Source organism: Calidris pugnax, unplaced genomic scaffold, assembly GCF_001431845.1.
Source record: "Calidris pugnax isolate Ruff unplaced genomic scaffold, ASM143184v1 scaffold156, whole genome shotgun sequence".
NCBI classification, from domain to species: domain Eukaryota; kingdom Metazoa; phylum Chordata; class Aves; order Charadriiformes; family Scolopacidae; genus Calidris; species Calidris pugnax.
This window is the reverse complement of record NW_015090889.1, coordinates 587,759-615,720: the sequence shown is the minus strand read 5'-3', so window position 1 is coordinate 615,720 and position 27,962 is coordinate 587,759. Positions and strand designations below refer to the sequence as shown.

The following is a 27,962-nucleotide window of genomic DNA, read 5'->3' as shown; positions in this document are numbered from 1 at the left end:
ATCTGTTCACAAGGAATCTAGGCATGGAGTAAAGTCATAATTGTCTTTTTGCTTTAACATACTGGACACATGCCACATTACACCATGTGACAACTCAAACTGAACAACAACAGGGATGTTCACCAAGACATATGCAAGAAGCCTGTCTGTTTGTTCCATTTGTCTGTGAAACCACCTTAATAGAAAAATAATCTTAGTATTTTCCCTCCCTGAAAAAAGCCGTATTAGCACCAAGACAACAGTTAGTGTCCATGACTACCTCAATGTTCTGCAACAAGTGTTTCAGCTTATCTGACCCTGCAGTGTAGGCCCCTAGTACTCAGGACTCCAGCAGTTCTGTTACTATCCCCATAATTATCCCCATATTACACCTTCATGGCAGAAGGTTACTTTTACCTTTAGTTAAATAGACAAGTATTGTATGTGCTTTCCCCTACCGTATAGTTTACCTATTTGTGGCTCAGAGACCAAGTCGTACATCCAGTCACCAATTAGAACTGAGTAGTGTCCACTTAACTTTACAACTGGCTGCTGTTATGATAACAGGCAACTGACCGAGTTGTTTAAGGTGTGGAGTCTTAGCTACTAGTTCAATTCCCTTATGTCAAAGCAACACTTCTTCCCCAGGTACATTCAGTTCCTAAATTTTAGGACAGGAAGTGCTACTAAAAGAGAAATTGTGGTGACCATGTTTACAAGATGCTTGACTTAGTGTTGCTAAGCTCTCCTATGGAAGATTGCAAAGAACTAAAGTAAGGTTAACATCCACCAATTTGAATTTGGGTCTCCAGCATGGCTCCAACTCTCCATTTGTTTTGCCCTGAATTATCATCTTCACAGCATGCTCTTTGAGGGTTTACGTTTCAATCCACCTGGATGAGTTTTAGATTGCAGACATCATGGAACGGCAGCAAGAGTGGCAGACAGCAAAATGGAACATGTAGAAAAACGATGTTGAGAAGAGGTCCAGTTATTCTGTTTGTCCTTTTCTGGTTATGCCTAGTATGATGAAGAGGACTCAGGGTTAGGATGGCTATAAGATAGTTTTGTTCTTAGCAGCTCTAAGCTAGTGAGTGGCAGACAGCAAAATGGAACATGTAGAAAAACGATGTTGAGAAGAGGTCCAGTTATTCTGTTTGTCCTTTTCTGGTTATGCCTAGTATGATGAAGAGGACTCAGGGTTAGGATGGCTATAAGATAGTTTTGTTCTTAGCAGTTCTTCTTAAGCAATAAAACTAAAGCAATAAATAGCAAAACACGTGTCTTCTGTTAGAAGACAGACAGTATTGATGTAAAAGTTCGAGTTAGTTTCTAGTAACAAATTATCCCAAAAAAGCCCTTATTCTGTTGTTTGTTTTTTGTTTGTTTGTTTTTTTACATACCTGCAATTATTTAGGGAATTAAGCTTCAGAATGCTGTATGGGGCACTGTGTGCTAACGCTCTTCTAAAGAGATATTTGAAGGAATTTGGTCAGCCCCTCTGAGTTTTGCAGTACATATTTACGCATTAACTTTCCTCAAGGAAAGGAAATCTAGATCTATTGTGGGGTTGAGAATTAAGTCCGTGGATGAATAGCGTCTTTATTTCTAAGAAAGCGAATCTGGCTAGGCTTACCCAGAATGCAGCTACATACAAATCTGAGTAGAGGTACTCTAGCAGAACTGTTCACCGTACTTCAGAGGAGCATTAGTGTAGCTTTTAGCCAGCTCTTTATCAAAGGTTTTTCAGAATCAATTTCTGAGAATGAGGTAGGTGTCTTATTAGTGAAAGGCTTACCTGATCTATGCAAATGGGTTGCCAAAAGGATCACCAAAAGGATCAGAAGGTGGTTTCAGAGATTCCTTCTAAAGAAAGAGAGATCATAGACTCTTAGTGGATTTCCAGGTTTCACCAGGTTTACTCTGTATGGCTACATCAGCTAGTTCCTTCTGGATAGAATACTGCACAGTCACTGCTAAATACACCTTAATTGCACCGCTTTGACATGAGAAAAGGGCTCTAAACAGTCTTAGCAGTTGTCCTAGTCTGAGGCAGGGTATGTTTCAGAAAAGCTATGTGTGCTTACTGCACACTCATTTGGAGCTGAGCCAGCGTAGTCACGATGAGATCTGTTTTAGCCAAATGCTAGATGCTTAAGTCAGCATTCTGGAATTGATCCAGAGTTTCCACCAAGGGCTTAAAGTGCTGTGTCCCAAATGGAGTGATGTGGTTAAGCCACTTCCTTCCCCAGGGGGTACTAAACACAAGAGTCTCCCATTTGTTCAGCAAGAGAGCTGCACAGTCTGCACTGCTCTGTCTACTCCACAGAAAGGTAAGTATAACCCAAGTGGAAGACTTCCACAGCTACATTATTTTTCACAGTCTTTTGTAGAAGCTCCCAATACAGAAGAACTTGCTGCTGGGCCTTGCAGCCTGGGGAACTGGCTAGGGACCCAAGCCAAATGGAATCACACTTTGTTAGCCATCTTGCAACAAACACTCTTGGTTAGTTTAAATATTAGCCTCAGATATGCAAGTTTTATTCCACAGCCTCTTAAGCCAGAACTAAGCCAGTGCTCAAATACAGGCACCACTCCTGTTAAGAAGGAATAAAGGTTGGGTTTAAGAAAGGTTGAGTTTTTGGGGGAATTTTCTTTTTTTTTTTAGAGGCAGAGGGAGGGGATTTTTTTAAAATTTTTTTTTTTTTTTTAATACTTACAGATGAGGCACTGAAAAGTTCTGGTTTAGCTTGACTTTCAAACAGTCCATCAGCTGGCAGCATACTTTGTCGGGGAACAGGCTTTGGTGGTTCTAAAGAAAAGAACGTAAAGCTCTTAAGTGATTATAGCAGTACTCAGGTCTGCTTGTACAGCAATGTCACAGCTCACCTAATGAGATACACAACAAAAACCCACACAGAAGTCATTTTGAGTGACCTCACAATTTTACCTCCTGCTTGTCACCTGCTATACTTAAGCTAGATGAGACTTCTAACATTGCATAGACCTAGTTTACCTCATTCTAGTCGAGTAGTTTAGGCACTAGGTGTCAGTGTTTGGCCACCGACATTGATAAATTCTGTAACATTAAGTCCTTCAATCCTCTAACTTTCAGTTCTATCAGAAAAGACTAGTGATTAGCCATTCCAATCCCTGAGCAGCTATCCTAGCAGGAGAAAAAAAAAATAAAGATTTTACCAATCATTTTGCCAGACAGCTTACTATCTTCTGTCTCATCATGATCTGTACTATCTTGAGGAATATCTACTTTACTACTGAAATAATTGCTGAAAGCTCCAGAAGCACCTGGAAGGCTTTGCTGCTCTCCTCTCCTTGCTGGTACTGCAGGTGGCTTTGTAAGCTGGAAGTCTTTGAACATCTCCTTGACATCCTTCATCTCTTTATCACCAAGGGGATCCAGAGCAATGAAAGCATCACTCTCTTTCTTGGATAGCTCCTTCTGAGGTGCAGTTCTAGGTGGTGGCTGAGGTGGGCTAGTTGTTGTTGACCCGGAGGGCAGTACAGAAGGCGTCTGAGCAGGTAGTGTTGAAGATGGAAACACACTACTCTGGAAGGGATTTGCAGCACTGGATGGCTGTGCCCATGAACTAGATGAAACTTGTGCTGGCTGTGCCCAGAGACCAGAGGACTGAGGGGCTGCTGGACCAAAAGCTGCAGGCTGGTTCCAGCTTGGGACTGCATGAGTACCAAAGGCTTGAGTAAATCCTGTAGACTGAGCAGGCATCATAGACCCGGGAAAGACTGATGCAGCCTGAGTGAAGGCAGGTGTCTGTGCACTCCATGGTGTTGGATTTACTGGCAAGCCACCTGGGGGGAGATTGTTGTTACACAACACTTCAGTGACCTGAAGACCTTAAGTAGGAGAGTATCAATTCCACTGAGGGTACCAGCAAAACACTTTTCGCGTACTGTTTGCAAACATCTCTTGATTTACACTTAAATATCAAGTCACCCTGGGCAGGGGGTGTGGTGGTGGTGGTGTGTAGAGCAGGGAGAAGGATAGAAGGAGGTTAACATTTGTTACTTTGCTCCATTTCAATCCTGGAAGAACAGAATTGAGGTTGATATGACAGAAGGAGGTACATATTCCTAGCACAGAACTGACAGCTTTGTTTGTGATATAGTCAGTTCTGTGTAAAAGATTATTAAGACTCTGCAGCATGTTACTCTACCCCCCCAAGTTGGGCTTGGCTCACTTGAACCTCATGTACCTAGTCAAAGCTTAAGTAAAAAACACTGTTCCAGTTAAAGAAGCAGAATTTAAGCCTCTATTCACTGAACTTAACAGTTTGGGACAGATAGCACATGAATTAGAGGGCATGAAGTAAAGTAAAATTGAACCCCTGTTTTGGTGTTAGCAGATATCTTAGACTGGAGCAAAACCTTCACTTTGTGAACTAACCTAGGCCAGCCAATGGAAGTGCTGTGGTAGGATTTGTTTTGAAGAGGTCCAGTGGAGTAGCTGGCACAGGTCCTGTCTGTGCCACTGAGTTCATGGCAAGGCTCTCTTTGGTTGGCACGAAGAAGTCTGAGCTAAATAAGTCATTTGATGAAGTCTATAGAGAAAAAAAAAAAAGCTTTGTGAGATGGCATGGCCAAACACACGCTAGTATGATCAAGACTCCTTAAGTCTAGACATACAAGCTTTCATTTCAGCTACAGCAGAGCAGAGGACTGATGTATCCTTTAGAAACCACATATGAGAGTTTCAAACCACCATTTCGTTCAGGCTTACCGAGATGCATAGCATTAAGTAGGTATAATATATAGTGGTCACAAGTCAACAGCAGAACAATAAAACTTAAAGTGACTGAATTATTTGCTATCATAATTAGCTTCCCTCTGCCTCCCATCTCTCTAAACATTCCTCCTCAGTCTGCAGTGACCCCTGTCATTTCAGAAAGGTTAGCAAGAGTTTTGCCCCATTTGCATGCAAGACAAATGCAGCTGACCCCAAGCCACCCTGTGTCTAATTGGGCAAGTCATTGAGACTGACCCCAATAGGCAGGTACTGAGAAACTATCATAGGTTTCTATAAGTTATTACCAGAACTTCGTTATTATGAAACCACAGGCTGGTGCGCATATAACTATAACAACAGGTTCTGGCATTATTTCAAGTGTCAATGTATGTGGCAACATACTTACCAGACCTTTACAGAAGTATGGCAGCATTAAGGAAAAGAGTATATAATTTAGTCACCATAACTACTATGAAGCATTCATGAAGGAAAGAATGTACCATGGCTGCAGAGAGGTTAGAACAAGCATGTCAGGTAGAAGAAAAGTAGATCCGTTGTGAGGCTATTTAGCCATTTACACAGTATAAAGAAAGAAAAGCTTCCCTCACCCAGCTTCTCTAAATAAAAGCATGCATATCATCATTAATTACTTGAACATTGTTCACCTTGACAGACCTCCTTCCTCTTCCTGGTTTGGTGCTTTGTGGTGGTGGGCTAATTGTTATAGACTCATGTGACATGAGCTGGATATTGCTTTCAGAATCCAGCTTTACTCCATTCTGCAGAGATACTCCTTTGGAAGGACCTTCCACAAACAGGTTTGATGGGCCTTTAAGAAAGCCATTCTGTTCTCTTTCTGGTACCCCATTTGGAGTTCCTGCTGCAGGTGACTTACTCTCAAGTGGCCACTGGCTTGTTAGTGCTTCTCGTTTGCCATTTCTATTAGAAATCTGGTCAAACTGTTTACCAAAGTAGTCGATATCACCATTTGAAGCACCATTACCGGTTGGTGTCAAGGTACTCAGACTTTCCTTCTTCTGATCAGCAGATTTTAGAGAATCAAATGAAGCTGGTGCAGATTTGTCTGGCTGTGTGAAAGGATCATCACTGAAAGGGTCTGGATTAGGTGTAGGAAAGAAGCTGAGATTGGCAGAGAAAGAACTCTCAGACAAGAAGGGTGGCTGTGGCTTTGGTTGTGGAAGAGAGGTTGTGATGTCATTCAAGAAGAGATCCTCTTTTGTAAAAGTCTGTTTGGTCTCAATTTCAGAATTTAGATCCACTAACAGAATCTCTTTATCTTCCTATTTGTTCAGAAAGAAAAATAAAGTTAGTTTTATGTAGGACTTGCTGCATAGTACACAAGCTCAAGGAAAACAGCCGCAAAAGGAAAGATCCTAGTATCCAACACATTATACAAAAAATTATTCAGTGTCACAGTGAAGTCACACTAAAGCTTCATCTAGTAAGCAATTCAAGTAAGCACTGCTGGCAGTGGTCAAGTCACAGCTACTTAGTTTCAGAACTCCATGTTAAAAGTATTTTAAGATCTTTTAGTTAAATATCAGTTACTTGTTCTATAGCCTAGAGACCGTAGAGTCATTAAGCATTCATTACACCTAGGCTTTTACTTCAGTCGAGGACTCCTGTTTGAGTTCTAGTTCTTTTGTTTTGACAAGTTGTGAAATCACCCTGCCTTGGTGTGACTTCAAGTTGCAGCCTCAGCTTTGGAGTAAGATTGGAGAGCTGTTTGCTTGTAGAAGATGTTAACATGCCATCTCTCCAATAAGCAGGTAGTAGAAGGGTAAGACTTGGTCACTAGCTGGATTGACAGCACCAGTTTTATCATGGCTGATGGTAGCTTGCAGTACCAGAATAAACCAATAGGATCTTTGGGGTCTTACTGAGCTACAACCTGGTTTATGCACACTCTTGTGGCGTTAGGACATGTCTTGTGCCAGGGCTACTCATCTAGAATGGCCAGGAGTCCACCCTGAGGGACTAAGTCAAGGATTCACTTCAGCTTTAAAGGTATTTAGAAGAGTTTCTGTAATAGTTCTTATAGCAGCAGAGGCATCTACTGCTAGTAGGTATTTTTAAAACATCTGACTGGAGAGAGGGCCCATGCAAACCTCATGAAATTGAACAAGGCCAAGTGCAAGATCCTACACCTGGGTCAGGGGAATCCCAGACATGGATAGAGGCTGAGCAATAAGTGGATTCAGAGCATCCCTGGGACTAAGCACTTGGGGGTGATGGTGGATGGAAAACTGAATATGAGCTGGCAAGGTGCACCTGCAGCCCAGAAAGCCAATCACATACTGGGTTGCATTCAAAGAAATGTGGCCAGCAGGTTAAATGAGGTGATTTTTTTCCCCTTTCCTGTCTTGATTTCAGCTGGGAAACAGTTAATTTTCTTTCTAGTAATTGCTTTGAAAGGAATGTCAGTAATACTTACTGGATTTAGTTGTTGCTAAGTGATATTAACACTATTCAAAGCTTTTTTCAGCTTCCCATAGATGAACAGACAGAATAATGGAATGGCCAATGAAATGAAATATTCCATACCATAGATGTCACGCTTAGTATACAAATGGGGGTTAGCCTAGGGGCAGGAATCCATGCTCACTGCCTTGGACAGTGCCAATTCACCAGGCAGGGACCTGTGTCATTATTATTTTTCTTTTTCTGTTATTGTTTCTATTAAACTGTCTTTATCTCAACACACGAGGGTATTTTTTAATCCCTTTCCCTCCATCCCCCCCCCCTCCTCCCCCTAGGGGTTAAACCACAACAAGTCTGCTCTTGTGAGACCCCACCTGGAGTACTACTGTGTTTAGCTCTGGAGCCCCCAGCGTAAGAAAGACATGGGCCTACTTGAGTAGGTCCAGAGGAGGGCCACAAAGATGATCGGGGGCTGGAACACCTCCCCTCTGAGGCCAGGCTAACAGAGTTGGGGTTGTTTAGCATAAAGAGAAGACATGGCTCCAGGGAAACCTTATAGCAGCCTTCTAGTACCCACAGAGCCTACAAGGGGTAATGTTTTTAAACTGAAAGAGGGTGGATTTCGATTAGATATTAGGAAGAAATTCTTTACTGCGGCGGTGATGAATCACTGGAACAAGTTGACCAGGGAATTTGAGGATGCCCCATCCCTAGAAGTGTCCAAGGCCAGGTTGAATGGGGCTTTGAACAACCTGATCTAGTGGGAGGTGTCCTGGCATGGGAGTGGGAAAAAGATGGTCTTTAAGGTCCCTTCCAATCCAAGTCCTTCTATGACTAACAATACAGTGTCATCTCTGTCATGCAGTTTCAAGTGAACTCTGCTAGGTAAGAATGACATTAGCTATTCTAGTTAGTAAGCAGATACTATTGTAGCCCTAAGATACTAGTACGATCATAGCTAGACAGATGACTCAGTGCAACCAGAAACAGGAACTAACAAAGCAGAAACAGATCTTATTACTAGGACTAACTTTGGTCTCAAAGCTAGAGCCACAACAGTTAAGCAAGATTCTACTTACTGTAGGACTGCTCATATCAGGTGGTGTTGACATATCCCCAAATAAGTCCATCTGATCCACTCCCTTTAAGCCAGAAACATTGAAAGAATTGGTATCTGTTAGAATTCTTGTAAGAGCAAAAATCAAGCATTAATGTGGGGAATGTGGGGAGGTAGGTTTGCAATTTTTGGTTTAGTTTTTTTTATCAGAGTTAGGTTGATGGTCGGACTAGATGATCTTAAAGGTCTCTTTCAACCTAGAAAATTATATGATTATGCAGATATTATGTAAACACACCTATAAATAATAAATTTCCCACAAAATGTGGAGCCAGTCAGTTATAAACTCCTTTATGACATCAGCATAGAGTTCCAAAATTTAACCTACTGGTTTTGTTTTGTCAGCCTGATCAGCAGGTAGTGCTTCGCTACCATTCTGTAATTGTGTCAGCAATGATTGGAATATCAAAACTTGCCTTAAGCAAGGGACTTGTGGGCTTCAAAGAGCAAGTGTTGGAAGGTGTTAAGTATGAGGGAGATCAGTACCAAGTATCACTTCTGTAGGCCTATTTTACTCCCATTTCAACGTGATTGGGGATCTGATATTGCCTCCATAATGCTGTCAGTGTAAACAAAGTCAAAGCTAGTTGTGTTGCAGCAGAATACTTAATCAAGTGAGGCTCAGCTGGAGTGACCTACCTCAGTCTTACTTGCTTCTTCACTCTAAAGAAGAGAACAAGGCTTTTAGTAACTAGACATCATGTAGAATACCCAAAGCCTCTCACTTTGGAGAGGTTACTAGATCTACAAGGTAATCAAACTGCTGGTACAACTACCAACCAATAGCTTCAAGTGATTCTGGATTTAGACAGACCTCAGTGTCAAGTCTTACAGGAGCCCAAAAGCCAAGCTAAAGCTGAAGCAAGCTTTATTTCTATGCAGACTGATGCAGTTTCTATAGTTTTACTTACCTTTTTCTTGTAGTCTTCTTCCTTCTTCTTCATATTATATATTAGTTGAAATAGGTCCTTAAGATCAACAACTAGAGGCTCAGCCTGAAAAATAATGCAGATTTTAGGCCATCTACTGGAGCAAGCTGTGAAGTAGTGTAAGTCCAGGGAGCAGCAAGTCAAACTTTCCTAAATGGTGCAACAGTAAGGTTGAGATAACAGGAAAAGCAAGAGTTTAAATCGTTTCCATACTAGAGAGGCTACACAGAATCCAGGGTTAATGAGGCAAAACCAGCTTGGAACTGTTGTTAACTGCACGGAAAAAGGGGCTGTATTTGTGCTAAGCCTGCTATGTTTTTGCTAAAAATCTTGTAGTGCAGAATTTCATAAGCACATGGCAAGTCCTAACCATACTTCCAAAAGTGCAAAGTTTATTCAAGCTCTCCAGCAGTCTCATGAGAGGACAAACATTTCACATCTGTCAGTTTTCTTCCAAAACTGAACCTGGAGAAAGTTTCTATAGCTAATACTACATTTCTTTTAAACAGGATGCAAATAGTAAATCGCTGAGGCAAGCGTAGCATAAGATTATCATCACCTCAAACGTGCAGAGCAGACACCAGCTTTAAGTGGTATCTATCAGGATGAAAATTTAGCATGAATTAGGAAGGCACTGGACTCCCTGCACCCCCATTAACAAGATTGATTGAGTTGTTGCTGAGATGGTGGCAGTTTCATCTATACCTATTTGGAACTTTTTCTTGAGGCATATAGCAGAGGTGTCAGTGTCTAACGTAGGAGAAGTCCCTCTGTTCAGCCACTAGCTTTCTCTCAAGCAGAGAATTTCTCAAGCAGTGAACAGGTCTCAGCGTTTACATCTGAGCATCATCCTCTCCTAATCAAGGGTTTTTAAACATGCAACTGCAGGAAAAGCCATTTCAAGAGCTATCAACTTTGACACACAGTACGGCAGCAACAGTCTAGAGCTGCAGAAGTCCTTACTTTTCAGCTAGAAAAGTTTGTGTTAAGAACAACCACCAGGAAGTCAAGAGTTACAGCTCAGCAAAATTTATAGGCTGACAAGCAGCACCCCACAGTGAAAAGCTCTGAGAGAACAGACTCCACTCCAGAGCACACACTGAAGGCTTTTGTACTTAACAATTCCAGTGAAGCCAATACAACACAGCACTCCGATAAGCTAATAAAACAGGCTTAGGAGAGGGTGTTTTAGCTGTTACTGAAGTAGTAACATGCTCCAACAAGGAGCCTCTCAGTCCCACCTCTCCTGGGCCGGAAGCTGTCCACAGGTTCTCCAGGAGGGCAGGCAGGGATGTGTATGAAGAAGTTACTAGCTCTAAAGTCTTGGCTTGTCAAATCATTATTATAAAGATGTTATAACAACAACATAAGTGAAGTTAAGTTAGCTTAATAACTTAAGTTCAGGTCATTTCACCTCACTTCAGGTCATCAGGTATAGAGTGTACCATCAGTAAGTTAGCAGATGACACCAGGTTAAGTGGGAGTGTTGATCTGCATTAGGATAGGGAGACTCTACAGAGAGACTTGGATAGATTGGATTGATGGGCCAACTTTAATGGTATGAACTTCAACAAGGCCTAGTACCAGGTCCTGCACTTGGGCCACAACAACCCCATGCATTGCTACAGGCTTGGGGAAGTGTGGCTGGGAAGCTGTCTGACAAAAGGACCTGGGAGCTCCAATTGAGAAGTGGCTGAATATGAGCCAGCAGTGTGCCCAGGTGGCCAAGAAAGCCACTGGTGAGGCCACACCTGGAGTATTGTTTCCAGTTCTGGGCACCTCAATACAAGAGAGATATCAAGGTGCTGGAGCGAGTGCAGAGGAGGGCAACGAAGGGTGAAGGACCCGGAGGATAAGTCTTATGAAGAGCGACTGAGGGAGCTGGGACTGTTTAGTTTGAGGAAGAGGAAACTGAGGGGAGACCTCATCACTCTCTACAACTACTTGAAAGGACATTGTAGAGAGAGGTTGGTGCTGGTCTCTTCTCACAGGTAATCAGCGATAGAACAAGAGAGAATGGATTCAAGCTGCAACAGGGTAGGTTTAGACTGAATAATAGGAAACAATTCTTCACAGAAAGAGTGGTCAGACACTGGAATAGGCTGCCCAGGGAGGTGGTTGAGTCACCATCCCTGAATGTGTTCAAGAGTTGTTTAGATGCAATGTTGGGTGATATGGTTTAGGGGAGAATTTTGTAGAGTAGGGTTGACAGTTGGACTCTATGATCCCAACAGTCTTTTCCAACCTGAATGACTCTATGATTCGTTTAGAAAACTGCATATTACTCAGCAATAGTTCCAAGTAACTTGTTTCCAATGCTGCTTCTGTACATATTGTTTTCAGAGACAAACTCTGCATACAGGATTTCTGCATTGAGAAACTTATAACAGAAGGATCAAACTTCCTCCAAGAAGTAACTCTAGGAGAGCGAGACCTGCCATTCACTGGGCCTGGAAACACTATTACAATTAAGACCATTTTCATTGCTGCACAAGACAAAGCATCATCAGAACTAGACTAGTGGAGTTCTAACATCATTCCTGTTAATTCTAAGTGAAACTCTGCTAATTCTTGAGTTGCATAGCCATTCTCATTGACAGTTACAGGTCACTGTACAGGATAGCCCATGATAATGGCTCTGCTAACCTCACTAATGAGGTGACTTTCATGGTGCATGGACACATTTCATAAGGTTAATGGTAGCAAGAAAGGCTACTTGAGTGTTTTTATACTGGGCTACAGAGAAGCTGAACAAGATAAAAGCCATGGTCAATTCCTACTACCCTCCTCCAAAAGAACCTATCAATCTGTGCTGCTATTCCCCTACACCTCACAGGGCTACCAGCAACAGTACATCCTTATCACATGTTAAGTGTTTATATGATAGCATTACTCATAGCAAGTGGAAGAAGGTATCTGATCCATACCTGCTGTGCTGTTTTTATTGCAAAAAACTGGTGCTGGCCTTCTCCTCCACAAATATAGCCAAAGGCACGATTGTCTGTTACATCCCGAGCAATAAAGGAGATTTTATTTACTGGATGCTCATGCTCTATGACCTAGAATTGAAAAAAACACAACCTTATTGATTTAAATTGCTGGAGACGTAATAGCTGCTCTTTGTAGTTAGAATGATTGAAATATTAGAAGGTTTCAGGTTGACTCAGGTTTATCGGACTTTAACTACAATAGGATATAACTATCTTTCTGGCAGGACACTTCAGCATTACAGCCCATTTCACAAGCCAATTTTTATATGTGGAAGAGGGGCATGATACCATTAATGAATCCAGTTCAGATTGGTCTAACTACCAAGCACCTCACTTGCTTTAAGAATCCCATTAAGAGAATAAGTCATATCTTACCCCAGTTTTCTCATCCATTATCTTGATACCATAGAGGGAGATGTTCACCCAGATCCTCTGTTTGTGTTGACCCTGTGAACGAGCTGCCACTGCCATTCCCTGAAGAGGGTGAATATCAAGAGTATTGATGAGACTTCTGTTAGGTTGAGCTTCTTTCCTTATGTTTCTCATAAGCCTATGGCTGTGACTGTACTAGTGCTCACATAGTTATTCCCATGCAATTATACAGTTAGAGTTGCATTCCTCTTGCAACATATGCCTGATGAGGTTTGAAGTGATACCTCAGAACTAGAGTGTGTTTCCTCTGTAAATGTTTTGGAGCTTTAAATTTTTTTATCCTAGTTCACAAAACTGCTGCAGTAACAGCATCTTTACCAGCCTTCCTGGCCTGACTGAAGCTGTATGAGCATCCTGGACTCCAGAAGTAATCATCTTTGTTGCTGCAAGATCTCAATTAATCTTTGGCTTATCTATATCTCTTGGTGTCAGTATTACCACAGGATGACAACTCAAACTTTCCGTTCAGTGTTAAATTGCCCAGAGCTCCCCCCTCCCCATCCAAAACCCAAGCTCACCATTTGTGATCAAGTTCACACTATTACCATCCATACTGGATGCCTACAAGTGACACCCAAAGGAGCATTCCCAAGCTGTTAGAAAAACACTGTCCTTTGAGCAAGGGATTACAGCTTTAGAAGTAATAACACCACCATCCTAGATGAATGTTACTCTTATTACTCTGTTACCATTAAGCTGTATTTGAAGTTGTGCACAGTGGCCATTGATCGGCTTTCTGCAGGCTACACAGGTGGCCCTTACATGCCAGCTCAAGCCCTTACCTTCAGCTTCATCATTGAATCCTGACTCATTTTGTCTCCTCTTGCCTCTGGGACATCATCTATGCCAATCAGTTTAGCTTTGTATCTTACACCATCACCTTTGAATCTAGCCCAGAGAGATTCATCTGTCTTTTCTGGCCCTGGAAGCAGAGAAAAGGTTTATTTTTTTAAAGAGAGAGCTTTTAAAAAATATGCCATGTAAGTCCATATTAAAACTGTCCCTTGAGTATAGCCAAATAACCACCCTTAGTCTTTCCAGTACTGTGTGCACTGCAAGATAGTCGCTCCTTTAAGGTCACAGTGATCTTGCAGAACTTGGCCTCAGTTCAAAGAGTGAAGTCCAGTGCTTAATATCTGGGGACTTCACAACAATTGTTTGCCACGTAAAAAACGGATATATTTATAGGCCATGTCCAACTACATATAAGTGCTAAGCAAAAACACCAAGCAGAAATGGAACTTCCCATGGCCATACAGGATGCTAAATAAGCCTTTCAGATGTTAGCCCTTAGTTCTGGTGTAGTCAGGTCTCTTCTTGGTGTGCAATAATCTCCTAGTTCCTGTGCTAGAACTTTCTATTAGCAGCATCATTTTTACAACAAGTCCTCGTACCCCATCCCTGCAATCACTTGGGATTTTAGTTACATTTAATATTTCTGCTGTTCTCACAGCTTCTTAGAACTGCTTGGTTTTATTCTCTGCATGCTAAACATACTCAGAGTGTACCTAGGTATGTATTTCTGTATGAGGCAATATATATTGACCTAATCCATAAAAGAGTCTATTATCTGATCTACAATAATTCTCATTAAATGAGTTTTCTAGCTTCTCTGGACTAGAATCTGTACCTGTGCCAAGCACATCACTCCCTCTCTGGAGGGAGGTGAGGGAGCAAGTACAGATTCAGACTGATAGCTACCAGGATAGTCCTCAGTCTGGTCATCTCCTCAGGAGGCTTTCAGTTCTGTGGACTTTTGCTGACTTGTCAGACTTAACAAATGAGTCACTTAGCAATTGGAACTGAGAGCTTTAGAACTTAAAGAAAAAAAACCCCAACAACCTACCTCTGGTTAGATTTATTTTCCTAGCTATTTTATTCACTCTTTCAGTCAGCTTGAAGCCTCAGAATTGCTTTAACTATGCTATGAGTGATCTTAGTTTTAAGAAAGTGCAAAAGATTAAGAGCACTGACTAGGGGAGGTGTTTGAGAAGAATTTCTTACCTTTCTTTTTTTCCTTTTTTGAAGGTTGTGCTTTTGGTGGAGCCTGTTGCTCAGGCTGGCTGTTGATGGTAGTAGTTTCAGCTTCAGTAGACATGATGAGATGGTGGTCAGCTAGGTTTGCTGTAGGTTTTAAAAATTAAAGTAAGTAGGCATGCCTTGAAGAATAAATATTCTTATTAGACCTGTTAGTCTAGTTTTGTACTTCTGAATGCTGAAGCCCACTAATGCCTGAAAGTTCTGGTGGTGATCACGTAGAAAGTCTGAGTCACTGTCTGTTCATCTCAGGCTACAGAGAGAGTCAAGTTATGGCCAGTAGGTGATGAACCCTCACCTGAGTAATACCTAATCAGTAGATCACACTGACCTACATCCACAGACTGTACTTGCATAATCCTGTTTTAATCTGTCAACCTTTAGCTTTTTACCCTTTAAAGCTATTTATAGAACCTCAGATATTTTGCTTTATTCTCCTTCAGCCCTGCCAGCTGCATCTTTGTAATAGGATAGGGGAGAATGCGAGAAACATTACTGAGGATCTGTTCTAAGCACCCATGAAGATGACACCAAAACACCCAAAAGAAGCCACTAGGTCTCATTCTTGTTTCTATAACCAGCAGAAGTCTGAGGTTATACTACCCAACAGGTTAAAGAAAATAAATTCCTTAGGCTGCAGAAAGACTGTTCCAGGAAAACAACAAAAACCGCAAAACCAAAATCCCACGTTCTTAACAGTAATCAAGTAACATTACATTTTTTAAAAAACCCTGCAAGTTAACAGAAACTAAGGACAATTATGACTTAACTCTATGCCACAAGATCCTTTTGCTTCTGAGATACAAAATACATTAGGAAAAAAATCATAAAAATAATCATCAGTCACCATGTTTTGTTCCTACACAGCCGAAGTATTGAGTGACACTTACCAAATAGAGGGACTCATATTGCCTTTATGGAGTTCTGAAAATCATCTATACCCTGCCAGAAAGAACTGGGCATTCACTTCTGCTGCAGAAACTGCTCTATGAATCTTCTCTATGGGGTACTGCAGTGGCTTCAGTTAGTTCCTTGAATTTTTGGGTAAGCCAAGAGATTGTTTAGATGCTTAAGTAGCCAGGATACCTACCCTCCACCAGTAATTTCCTCTATATCCAGGAAAGCAGCCACAGACCAAACCACCTCTTTTATCCATCACACCATTTGAGACGTTCTGAAGCACTGCATACCCTCTAGCATTAGAAATTTGTAATTCTCAATAGCTTATTCCTCATTTGCCTTAGCTATAGCTATTGCTTTATCCATTACTTGGAAACTACTTTTGAGGTTTTGCTCTCACTCCTGCCTTCCCCCCCTTCCCTCAATTCATTACTAAGTCAATAGCTACAGACTAACTCATCCAGCTTGCCACTAACAAAGTAATGGATGCCAATGCTTAACTGATTCTTAACTTAGGAAGAACACAAATTCCTAGGTCTTTAAGAGAGAATTTAATCTCCATTTCCATTTAGCTAGTTGGAAGGCCTTTAGGGAACTAGCTGTTAATATAAGCAAAGTTCAATTTACCTGCTTACTAGATGGCAATGCATTTAGCATTGCTCAAGTAAATCGGAGATAAAAGTGCTCATATGGGAAAGACCTCTGGCAACTATACCTGTTCTCCTCTGTAAGCAAATCATCAGGCCACAGCTAGGGAACACTTCATGCAAGGAATAAAGGTGTTGCTGTAAAAATTTCAAGTGGTTCTGAGTAGAAACAGATGTTAGAGTAAGAGTTGATATAGCAAGCCATGGTTATTTAGGAAATGTTATCACTGGAAGACTGGCTTGTGTGCCGATTCTGACAATGAAGTAAAAAGGCAAACTATTACAGCTTACAGCCAACCAAGACTTTGCAGGCTACTTGCATCAGTACTAAAAAGGAGCGTGTCCATTGGAAAAAGAACAGCACACACATTAAGCAGGTAAAATGAAGCCAATTGAATTCTACTCTGAAATTAACTAGCTTGCCTGACGGTATAGTTTTCCATGGAGATAGTCTTTAGACTTCAGCATAAGCAGCCTCTCCCTAGATTTATTAAGTCCTTCGGAAACAGAGAGGAAGAAAAGACAGAGTTGAGGCTGTATTGTTAATTAACGACCCACCCCCATCTAAAAGGTTATTGTTTAGAGAACAGAAGGAATAGGCCTGGAGAAAACAGAGCTAAGACATGCTCTCTAGGAGTTGAGTCATAGTTTTAGGATATTCTGCCCAGCTCCATGTTGGAAAGAAGAAATAACAACCTCAAGGCACTGAGTCCAGCCTGCCCATGATTCTGCTTCCCCAGTTTAATTGGTAGAGATACACCCAGCTCTGGCTATATACAACCACTGTAAGTATCTCATTCTGAAGTAAAGTTAAGAGGCAATAAAGCAAATAACCTAGGGAGGAACAAATATGCACAAGCAAGACCTTACTTTGGCAATTGTAAAATGGTAGAAATCCAGATGGGCAGTTGCCATCTTTAAACTCTAGTCATCCATCCATTATTGCCATCTGCCTCCATCCCATGGAGGCCAGACCACTTATTTGCATACAGCCAGACAGCACAAAACCCCAGGGTGGAAGAAGATGGGAAAGGACACACACAAATCTGGCTGAACCCTTGCAAATACAGCCTCCACCTAATGTGCAGAAGCTCATTCTCAGTATTAACAATGTAATTTGAGAAGGTTAGTGAGGGCTTTCTGGCCAGTATACAGGCCATACTCTGCTATCTGAGGACTGGCACAGCTCATCTCACCTGGTGGGAGTTCACAGTACATGACAGCTATTTATCAGACCTTTGGAGAGCTCAACATCTTTGGGAATCAAATCACAGGAGCAAAACTAAGAATGCAAGGATAGACAAAAGCTGCCTTGACACACATTCATATTTTAAATAGCTACTTCTTGACATCTTAGTTAAGCCACAAGACCAGCATAAAATTCCCTCAGGTTTACCTTAAAATTTCACTGGGGTGGGGAGCAACACTATGTAGTTTGAACCAGCAGTAATCTAGCTTACTTGCAGTGCAAGAGTCCCAGCCACAACTAAATTTGGATTCTATGCTTTAGACCAAGTTAAGCTGTGCAAGGTCTTTGTCACACTTAAGTTTGGCTTACCTCAGTGGAAAGCGCTGGTGTGCTCTATATGCAAGTAACTAAAATTAAGTTAAAATCTTCTGTTTGTAGTTGTTGTACTTGCTTGGAGACTTCCTTTCACAGTGCTCAGTCCCTTAGTATTTACTTACTGAGCCTGCAGGAGTAAGGCAACAAGAGCCTAGAACTGTTCTATTACACTTGAATTCCACGTTCACCTGAAAAGAGCCAGTCAGCAGTGTGGCAGGGTTAGAGCTGCATGTGCATTTATGCAATGACAGTCATGCCTTTAGTTATACTTGCATAGTGAAGATCATTCCCATGGCAACTATGTCAGCAGACTGTTAAATGATGAATTTTGAGTCTTCTCCATATAGGTAAATCTGTTGCTCCCAGCCCAGCCTAGTTACTCGCTATGCAGTTGTATGGCCCATTTAACTACTATTCTAAATGCACTATTTCAAAAGTCTTAGACTGCAGATTTAGGGATGTTGCTACCCTGGGAGAAGCACCCAAACTCTTGCCTGTATCAGTAGATATACACCACATTTTGCTCACCCACTTTTCTATTTACTCCAGAAAGGGCTAGTTAAGAGACTGCTAATAGTATATTCCTCCTTTCCTTTTAGGACTATCCTGCCAAGAGTGAGTACTGAATCACTTCTTAGGGAAAAGCCATTTCAGGCCCTCAACGCATAGGCGTTTAAGTATGAGCTACTGTCTCATATCAGGCAACTCTCCATTCAAGCATTTTACTTAATTTCCATACACCTGCCCTGGGCAAAGTCAGTCTTAAAACTTTGAACATACCATGCTCTTGGTGTCTTCTCTGTACTCCCTACAAGGGCAGCTCTTGGTACTAACAAGTCATCCTTGAAATACCTGTTTCTTAGCAAGACTTGAAGCACATGCCAAACAATTTTGTTGAGCAACATTTATTTTCCCTTAAGAGATGCTTTCACAATTATTCCTTATTTGAGCAAGGGATGGCAACATGGCAGCCACCCTTAATGATTTCATTTCTGTCTTGTGCACAGGGGATTGAGAATCTTCATTATGGCTGTAATCTGTCATGGGATTTAAAGACTGGACAATAATCTTCACTCAACAGGCAGGCTTCTTCCCCTCAGCAGACAAAGATAATTGCCTCAATGTTGATGAAAGCTTGTTTAAGAAGAGGTTAGGGACACTGAAAAAGTCAGAGGCAAGGCAGATAAACTAAACACCTGCTCAGCAGTCTAATACTTTGTCCTCTTCACAGCCTGTGCACCTTCTTTGTCCCTTGATACTGCAAGTACATGATTCAGCTTAAAGAGTTATTGGATGTAAATATTAACCTCAAAATTAGAATCTGAGAGGCCAGCAGAGGACAGGAGAAGATTTTACAGCCAAGTGCAATATAGTCTGTTAGGATGAAGTAGTAACCGGAAGCACAGCAATAGTTGAAGAGCTGAACGTGCTTCCAAGGCAGGTTGTTCCTTCACCCGTGCCTTCTTAATGAGTTCGTCAAGTTCTTCTGGTTAGAAGGTTGTACCAGGCCCTGCACAATGTATCCTTAGGAATATCTCTAGCCATCATGTTCTTGACAGAAGAGCTGTTTTCAGAAGGCTGGTAAACAAGCTGTCCACTTGAGTGAATTCAAGACTTCAGTTTTGCAGGCTGAGGAAACAGACTAAAGGCTATCAGGAGTACATACAATGACCAGCAAGAGTCAGATCTGTAAAGCCAGAGACATTTAATAATAACGGACTATCTTGACTAGCAGCATTCTACCCACGTTAGAAGTATAATAGTGCATTTATGTGAGCCCTTGTATGACTGACTTACATTTGCATCTTAATAAATCCCTGTATACATAACTGACTATCATACTTTCTGCCTAGCTCCTGCTGCAATGGTAGTGCCCTAAGTAGCCTTGAGAAACACTAGGCATGCATTAATAAATCAGAAACACATGATTGTGCTGTTCAGACTTTTGCCTTTTAAACAGGGTCATTCATGCTGAGGAGTCAAATAAAATATCATCTTAAGTGTTTTGTTTCATTACTAGAACACCCATTGCTCTAGCATCTGACAGCGTCCAAAAGTTCAAGTTGAATAAACCTTCTGTAACATGACACAAGATTACTATGATTTAGATGGAAAATTCCAGCTGCTTGTCCCGATTCAAGCACTACCATTAGTTTACTTCCTCTATTAGATCCAAGCACTATCATTAGTTTGTTTCCTTTACTAAAACAATTGAATCAGTCTGTTAGGAAGTAGCATAGCCAGTGACTAATACACATGAAAGATACTAGCTTTACCTGCAGGTAAGTCAAACCTATAATGCATTGTTCATACTTACAAATAACAAGTACCTGCTTGAAAGAACAGAAGTGGTGGAAGAGAGTTCATAGACAGCCTGGGAACTGTCTCCAGTTTATGCTGTGTCTGGAATGCAAGAGCAGCATCACTTGCTAGAAAAATAGCAGTATAAGAGTCAGCATTCAGCCAAGTCTAACCCAAGCCCCTGTGGTTACTCTTGTAAGAGAGACAACTGAAAAGCATGTTGACCTGCCTTGCCTGACAATTGAAACTGTCATTCCCTCAGTCAGTAAAGTCTAGATTAGTGATGTCCCCACTACTGTTTCTCCTGTGATTCCTTGATAGCAGAGAAACTAAGACCAGTGTTTTCAGCCTAAGTTCAAAAAAATCTGTTTAACTGTCTTGTTTATGGTGTAGGTAGTTGGAAACACAATTTGTGGTTAAGAGATCATTTGCTTGGTGTAAAGGCCTCAGTTAAACCAGCCATTTTGGTCTGTTGGCCACAGTATTTTCAGACTAACAGGATTTTACTTTAGGGGACTTTTCATGCAACTTTAAGCACTGCTTAATGTTCTGTCCTCTCATCTAAGAGATGGATCAATACTTTGCTGAGGTATTAAGATGGCTTTATGTCAAGGGCTTCCTCTGCCAAGAGGAATACCCTTTAGGAATAAACTACAACTGTACTTACATATTGCAGGATATGGCACACAGACCAGAAGTGTGGTAATGGACACATCATGGAATACCTCCTTCATGCTGCTCCCTTCCCCCAGTACCAATGGAGAAGCAGATAAAGATCTTCGTACTCTAATTAGTCATGTCAGCTACAGATGTGGGCATGTACCATTGCTGGTGCAGGATCATGCCTGTGAAACTACCCAGACACCTTACCATTTCAGTCAGTTTGTCAGCTGCTATTTCATCATCTGAACAGAACAGTCTGTTCTCATCATATGAGTTTGGTTTTTAGCAAGAACATAGAAATTCAAACTAAGTTACCAAAAGTGTTTTCTGCACACTTGAATCACAGCCAAGTGAACATCACTAAGTTAGCAGCTGGAACCAAACAGGTCACTCTGTTCACGCTGTGCAATTGGACCAATACTTTTTGCCATTGTACTATGCTTTTGAACACAATTTCTGATGAGATAATTAGTTACTTCTCCAACAAGCTACCAGACTACTTTAATTTTGGATTTTTCTTCCACTTGGCATGGAAATAAATACAACTGTTGCAGGAATATTAGAACAGAGGGTTCAGGAAAAGTCATGACCAATTTAAACAAGCTGCACCTTACTAACAAGTATTGCCCTCTGCTTCCTTTAAAGGAAGAAAGTGAAATGCTTTTCATGAGCTAGTGCTATCTAGTTCCCTGAAGACTTCATCTCAAGCTGAAGAGAACCAGCACTGTCATAGTCTGTTTGATGAAGTTATTCTTCAGCCGGGAACTTCAGTGTCCAATGGTAGTGACCAGACACCCAGCTAGTCCATCTCAAATTATGATTTGTTGCAAGATGCTGCGCTATTCCTGGAACAAGTCTTGGTAGCAGCCTTTCCAACATCTGTTCAGCATTTAGCATTCCAACCTATTAGTTCACTTCTTAAGTTAAGAAACCCTTTCACTCCTAGTACTAGCAATACCAGCAGCTGAATTCCAGATTCTTCTTTTAGAAAGAGGTTGACGGATACCCCAGTACGCTCTCTTGATAGAGAGCTATTCAGTTGGTAATGCAGGCTTATTATTAGATTACATACTTAGTTTATCTAAAAGAAGTTTCTTCTTATTAGTCTCCCAGAAAGACAGCATGCTTTGCAGCCTGCTAAGCAGCCACCCCTCTATACCACTCTATCCAGTTTCCAGTGCTGAAGCCTCATAAATCAGCGGCCCCTGGGCCAGAGGTCAGTCGTCTGATCTAACTGTCGCTCAAGAAAGCATCACCTGCCTCCACAGGATGAGGAATCCCAGGCAATGTGCCTACAGTGCATACCCATTGATCTTCCATCAATACGACTTGTTGAGGCTCACTGGATATAGCAAACAACCTAGAAGCAAAGCAGCTGTTAATCAAGGCAGATAGTGTTTACTCAGATGCAAATTAGTCTCAACTAGACAACAGCTCAAACACTTAATTTCCAACTGTAGTCCTAATACATACCCTCCTTCTAGACTGTTTCTGATGTTCTTGCTAGTTGGTAGAGCAAAGGACCCTTGCCAATAACCATGCTTTTCACCCCCCTGCTCAGAGCAGGAACTTGACACATATTGAAGCTGTTATCATAGGTTATTTCAGCTGCATGCTGTTAACTGTCCAGCGCTGGCAGAGTTATCCCTCTTTACAGTTTGGGTGTGTGCAAGCTGTACTGAGAGATATTGCATATGTTCTGTATAGCCTGTGTTGAACTGTAAGTGTTCTATACCAATGCAGAAAGGTATCTGTATGAGCAACAGGATTTTGTTTTATTATTCTTGTGTTCACCCAACCTAAAACCACGTAGTCATGGCCACAACGTCAAGTGCTGCAGTTTGCTTACCTAGCCTGATGATCCCATAGGCAGCCAAACCCTGTCCTTAAACATTAATTTCAGCTGTATATGCACCTAGCCCACAGCTACAGTGTCACTCCTTTACATCAACTGTTGTAGCAGTCATTGTCACAGGAGTCACTTCGTCTCTCGTAACAGATGCAAGTTATGTTCATGACGTGGCATTAGAAGACAGAGGAAAATTCTGTTTGCAGTTTATGAGGGCAGGCTCTTCTATAGCAGTTTCAGTCATCAGATACTATGAACAATACTGCTTAATCCAAGGGTTGCTCTTGCCTTCAAGATTAGTCATTACCAAGGGGCCCAGCTCTTCCTTGTATATACAGCAAGGCAGGCAATGAATAACTAAACAAGACAGATCTAAAAAGGTGGTACAGAAAGCTCTATACCAGAGGTAAAAGAGGATTAACCAGCATTTTCAGAGCTACATTACAGCTCCCTCAGTGGTTGTCCTACTAAACAGCTAGTAAAGTTTCAGAGATGACTATTCTGCAGGAAGTTCCCCTATTAGCAATTGTAGTTATACGTTTGTGATGTACATTAGAGCAAGTTTACATCGTCACTCCTAAATCCAGACTCTACATAATCCTGACCAGGCTGTCTAATATTCCATCTCTATGTTGGTTTTGATATCATGTTATGTAGACACCCCCCTCCATCAGAGGCATGCAAGGACAAATGTCAGCCTTCAATACAGCTCTAGAGTTTAAGCTCATCAGCCAGGTTAACAGCTGTTTGCAGGTAGGTCTGCTATTTGAGATCACCCTCCTCTGAAAGAGCACAGATGATGTCTGTGTGGTAGACACACAGGTTGCAACGTTAACACTAAATCCTCAGTGTTCTCAACTTGTCTTACCCCTTCTTAGAAAGAAAGAATCACCCATAGGCCTTTTAGCCATAGGGCAGGGACACTTGCTGTTGTGTAACACATCAGCATTAAGAGTCTAGTACACTTTGCTGGAGGAGCCAATCCCTAGCTCAAATTGTCAGGAAGTCTCCTGACTGCCAAGGTAAAGGTCTATTACCTTGTCTCTCAAGCTTACTTTTTCTGTTCAAGAGATAATCCTCATCAAGTATTTCACCTCTCATCTTATTGCTTAAGGATGCAACATGAACTGGTGGAGCAGCAGGAAATTCAGCTCCAAGGCCAATAGTCTGTCCTTAACTGGCCTGTAGTGTCTGAGCTTTGAGGTTTAAGGTGACATGCACCAGCTATGAAGCTTTATTAGAAGCTTTTAAGAAAAATAATAGTGGGAAGTGAAGGCCTGCAAGACATTTCAGCTGAGACATTTCATCCTCAAGCACTCCATAGCATATGCAGGGCACATCCTTTCAGAAGAGGGGAACTGAAATGGTCATGTGCCCATCAACCATGGCTGACAAGAGTTAGATGGGAGAAGATGCTTTGTTCAGCACTCAGCTGCCCAGCTTGTATAAACAAGCTAATCCTGTTGAAACTGGTACCTCTTGTTTATTGACTAGGCCTGCCACTATGCTTCATCCAGCTTCTTTATAACCCTGAGACCCTTGAACCCAGATGCAGCCTCAAAACCAGATTTCTAAAGTCAGTTTGTTTTGTCAGTTGTGCTAAGCAGATACCTTATTCTATTTGATCCTTCTAACACAACCCAAAATTTTATTTCTATGGAATCCATGCAGAGGAACACTAGTGACTTATGCTTGTGTTTCACAGCAGAAGCTCATTAAGACCTCTTAGCACTCCTCCTCTCCTTCCCAGGAGGTAGAGTCTTGATTCTACTAATAATCCCTTAGTTTACATGCGATATCTAGGTTTTTCTTTAAAATCCTTGCAGACTACAAGTTACCTTCATACTATCTCTTAAGTTCTTTTGACAGAATCTAGAAAGCAAGCAGGATTTGCACCATCAGTACTGTTCCCAGAACAAGCTGCCTTTCTCTGGATGTAGATTTTATTACTTCATAGTCCAAGCAAATTCAGGCTTCTGTAGTGCTCACATATTGCTAGCCTTGCTGAATACAGCCCACAAACATTCCCAAGAACCGGGTTAACCCAGCAGGTCACAGAAGCACCCTGGCAGTCTAAAGTTCACCAGGAGAGAAGAGCACCAATAGGAGAGAAAAATCCATAGGTTCAGCAACAATACTCAATGACTACAACATATTATGCACTTTTGTTTACTTCATTTCTCAAGCTATGGTTTTTATCCTAAACATCCTGTCCAGACATCAACCCTTGATTTCCCATTCCTTGACACTAAGTATGTTTATTTGCTTTCCCACAGAGACAAAGATCTAACAGCTCTTTTTGCCACCCTTTGCATATATTATATTCACCTGTTTAGAATGTTCTTTCCTTATCTGCTCATGAAGCAAAGGTCTTAAGCAAGAAGTACACCAAGAGCAGCTAGTGGTCTGCCTTGTCCAGTAATAAGGTTATGCAGGCACTTTGACAACCAGTATTCTTCTCAATGAGAAAGTGCATCGTGTACTGAACATGTATAGAGATACTTAGCAACACAGCAGAAGGCACATCTTAACTGACAAACATTTCTACCTTCACAAAAGGAAACATGCAAAGTTTTTGGCATTTGGCCCATCCTTCCAACTAACAGTGCCTAGGCATGGTCTCTGGTGCTGGGCCAGTACCTTTGTTTGAAGTAAGAGTAGAAGAGATGAGAAGTATTATAAGCCACAGGACTATCAGAGTAGTGCCTGCCATTCTCCCAGTCTCCTGTCTGCAGTGACAAGCACCCAAGACCGTGTTAGACTCCCCTCAAAAGAACTATCTCTTTATTTAAGACTTGGAGCACCTGGTATTCACTCTGTTTTACCCCCAGCCTCTGTTCTGATGGTTCACCTGACGTTCATTTAACACTCTCAGCCTCCTTACCATTTCTACCACTTGATAATAGTAACTGGTGAGTTACTATTAACAGAAATTTCTGCTTTAGACTTGAACACGTCCTCAGACCATTCAGAGGATTTTGGAAACCCAATTATACCTCAAGAACCATTGTGTTGGATGCAACTGCAGTGATTCTTTGAACAAGCATGATGGATGACTCCCTCAGACAATCCCTCGTTCTCAGTGCAAAGTATTTTCTTTGGATTCTGATTCACTTCTCCAGTTAGCCACCTACTGCTTCACCCACCTCCTGGAAGGTCCTAATGGAAGCTGACTTGAAGACCTGCTAGCATTATAGCTGCCTAACAGGTCACTATCAGACACAAGGACATATTTTCAATTTACCAGTGCCTGGTCAATCTTTGTAGCCAGCTAGAATATGTAGCTTTAGAATTACTTTTCTCTAATTGAATCCACATCTCTATTATGCTGATCTATACAGGTATTTCCATCCCTAAACATACTTATGTCCATTCCTTAGCATACAATGGGCAAATCTAAGCCTACATGCTCTCAGATTTGCTGCACTTTGGGCAGCCTTGTTTATGGAAGTTACAGAAGACCCCTCAGGTAAAAAATGTAGCATTTTAAGGCAAGATACCTTCAGTAAAAGAAGATTAAAACCACCACCCCCTTCCCGAAAAAAAAAAGAAAGAAAAAGTCGAGTTAATCCTACCTTACCAAAAAATCAACTTAATCCTACCTTACACCGAGGCCAGTTACTTGAGCATTTGCTACAGAACTATGCAAAGCCACTGGTATATGAAGGGTAGAAGCTCGGCTACAGAGAAGTCCAGCTGTATTGGCAACACCTGGGTTTATCTTAGGTCGGAGCAGTGCCTGTGCTCTGAGCAGTAAGTGCCATCATATGATGATCATTAGACTTTAAGTTTCACCAGCTGACAAGCCAGTTTCTCTGACAAGGTATAAGACTTATTCCGGTAAATCCCGGACATCTTTAACTATGCCCATTTACCTCAGACACAATTAGCATCCTGACACTCACCAGCAGACAGAGGGGTGACCAGCAAGGATGCTCCGTTCAAGAAAACAAAACAAAACCCCACCCGTTTCAGAGCATCCTAACCCTTTCCTCCTCTCTGCTACGAGTGCGATTCCTTTATATCAGCTATTTATGCGAAATTTAGTGTTGATATACTTTTTTTTTTCTTAACCCCCCCCTCCGCACACACAAGAAGTGACAAAGCATGTTAATTTGGCTTTGCGCTCAGGCTCCCTGCAGGCGCCGGCCCTGCCGACACACACACACACACACGCACGCACACACCCCACCACCTCCCGGTGACAAGCCCCTTCCTCCCCAACCCCCCCCTCCGCACACACAAGAAGTGACAAAGCATGTTAATTTGGCTTTGCGCTCAGGCTCCCTGCAGGCGCCGGCCCTGCCGGAGCCGGGAGCGGGACACCGGCCGCTTCCACCCCGCCTCAGCCGGGACACGCTCCCCAAAGCCCGGCTTCCCCTCTGCGGGGACGGGCCGTCGGCGGCGGCCCCCCACCCCCCTTCCCCCCCCGCTCCCCAGCCGTTCCCGGGCTCCCGGCCAGCGCCGCCAACTTCGCCGGCATCGCATCGCGGCCCCACCGCAGCCGGGGAGATGCCAGCGGCCGAGTCCGGCGGAGACCCGGCCCGGCGGCGGCGGCGGCTGCGGCCACCCCTCTCCCGGCGCCCCATTGCCTCAGACCCCAACCGCACACCCGGGGAGAAGCGCACACACACACACGCACGCACACACCCCACCACCTCCCGGTGACAAGCCCCTTCCTCCCCCCCGGGGCTTTGCAGGAGCCGAGCCCCGCTGGCCAAGCCGCTTACGGGCTAGATCCGTGCCGCTCCGTGCATGATCCGGGGGCTGCTGCTGGTGGTGGTGGCCTGGCTGGGACCGGGGGCCCGGTTAAATATCGGGTTGTACTCTCGCCTGCAGATTAGTTAGCCACTCACAGCGAGAGATATGGTTTTAATCAGATGCTGGCAGCTGAGGACTACCCAGGAATGTGCTATGATGTTTTTGCTGCTCGGTCCCGGCTACTCCCCCTCAACGTGTCGGTGCTCTCAGGCTTTAACCCCTTGCGAGCCGCCGCTCCGGCCCCTGCTGCGGGAGGGAGGGAGGGAGGGAGGGAGCTGGGGGCTGGGGCGGCTGCCTCCCGGGAGGGGGATCGGAGCCCCCCACGGAGGACGCGCCGGGAGGGCAGTGGGGTGGTGTGGCAGATTGGGGGCCCCTAAATCTGTGGCACCTACTGTTTGCACGGCACAGGTATTTACGCTTCTCTGGCACCAACGGGCCCAAAACGCTCTTCTGGAAAATGGGTCCTACATGAACGTGGTGGGTGTAGTGGTGGTGGTGGTAAAAAAAAAAGGCCAGGGCCAAACCAACAGCTTTTTCTTTTTTTTTTTTTTTTTTTTTTTTTTTTTTTCCCCCCCCCCCAACCCTCAAA

The 27,962-nt window shown here is 42.7% G+C and overlaps 1 protein-coding gene across 2 annotated transcripts; it reads right to left on the bottom strand.

Annotated features, from left to right (window-relative positions):
* Positions 1 to 1,071: 1,071 nt before the first annotated feature.
* DAB2 (Dab, mitogen-responsive phosphoprotein, homolog 2 (Drosophila)) lies at positions 1,072 to 27,522 on the bottom strand. Of its 2 annotated transcripts, XM_014947571.1 has the most exons (14): positions 27,343 to 27,522; positions 14,656 to 14,775; positions 13,434 to 13,573; positions 12,595 to 12,693; positions 12,157 to 12,288; positions 9,212 to 9,295; positions 8,940 to 8,963; positions 8,263 to 8,325; positions 5,407 to 6,042; positions 4,403 to 4,556; positions 3,286 to 3,807; positions 2,700 to 2,791; positions 1,778 to 1,845; positions 1,072 to 1,156 (listed from the first exon to the last, which is right to left on the bottom strand). In XM_014947571.1, exons 2-13 carry the CDS (start codon positions 14,747 to 14,749, stop codon positions 1,783 to 1,785), a joined length of 2,103 nt encoding a protein of 700 aa, XP_014803057.1. In that variant the 5' UTR covers positions 14,750 to 14,775; positions 27,343 to 27,522; the 3' UTR covers positions 1,072 to 1,156; positions 1,778 to 1,782. The 2 variants fall into 2 exon arrangements, with proteins under 2 accessions (XP_014803057.1, XP_014803058.1); XM_014947572.1 differs by lacking the exon at positions 8,940 to 8,963.
* Positions 27,523 to 27,962: the final 440 nt, after the last annotated feature.

Coding starts and splice junctions, on each gene's coding strand:
- DAB2 (XM_014947571.1), bottom strand. CDS start 14,749: ATGTCTACTGAAGCTGAAACTACTACCATCAACAGCCAGCCTGAGCAA. Junction 6,043..8,262: donor CTGATATGAGCAGTCCTACA/GTAAGTAGAATC, acceptor CTGAACAAATAG/GAAGATAAAGAGATTCTGTT. Junction 2,792..3,285: donor AGAGCAGCAAAGCCTTCCAG/GTGCTTCTGGAG, acceptor TCTTTTCTTTAG/AACCACCAAAGCCTGTTCCC.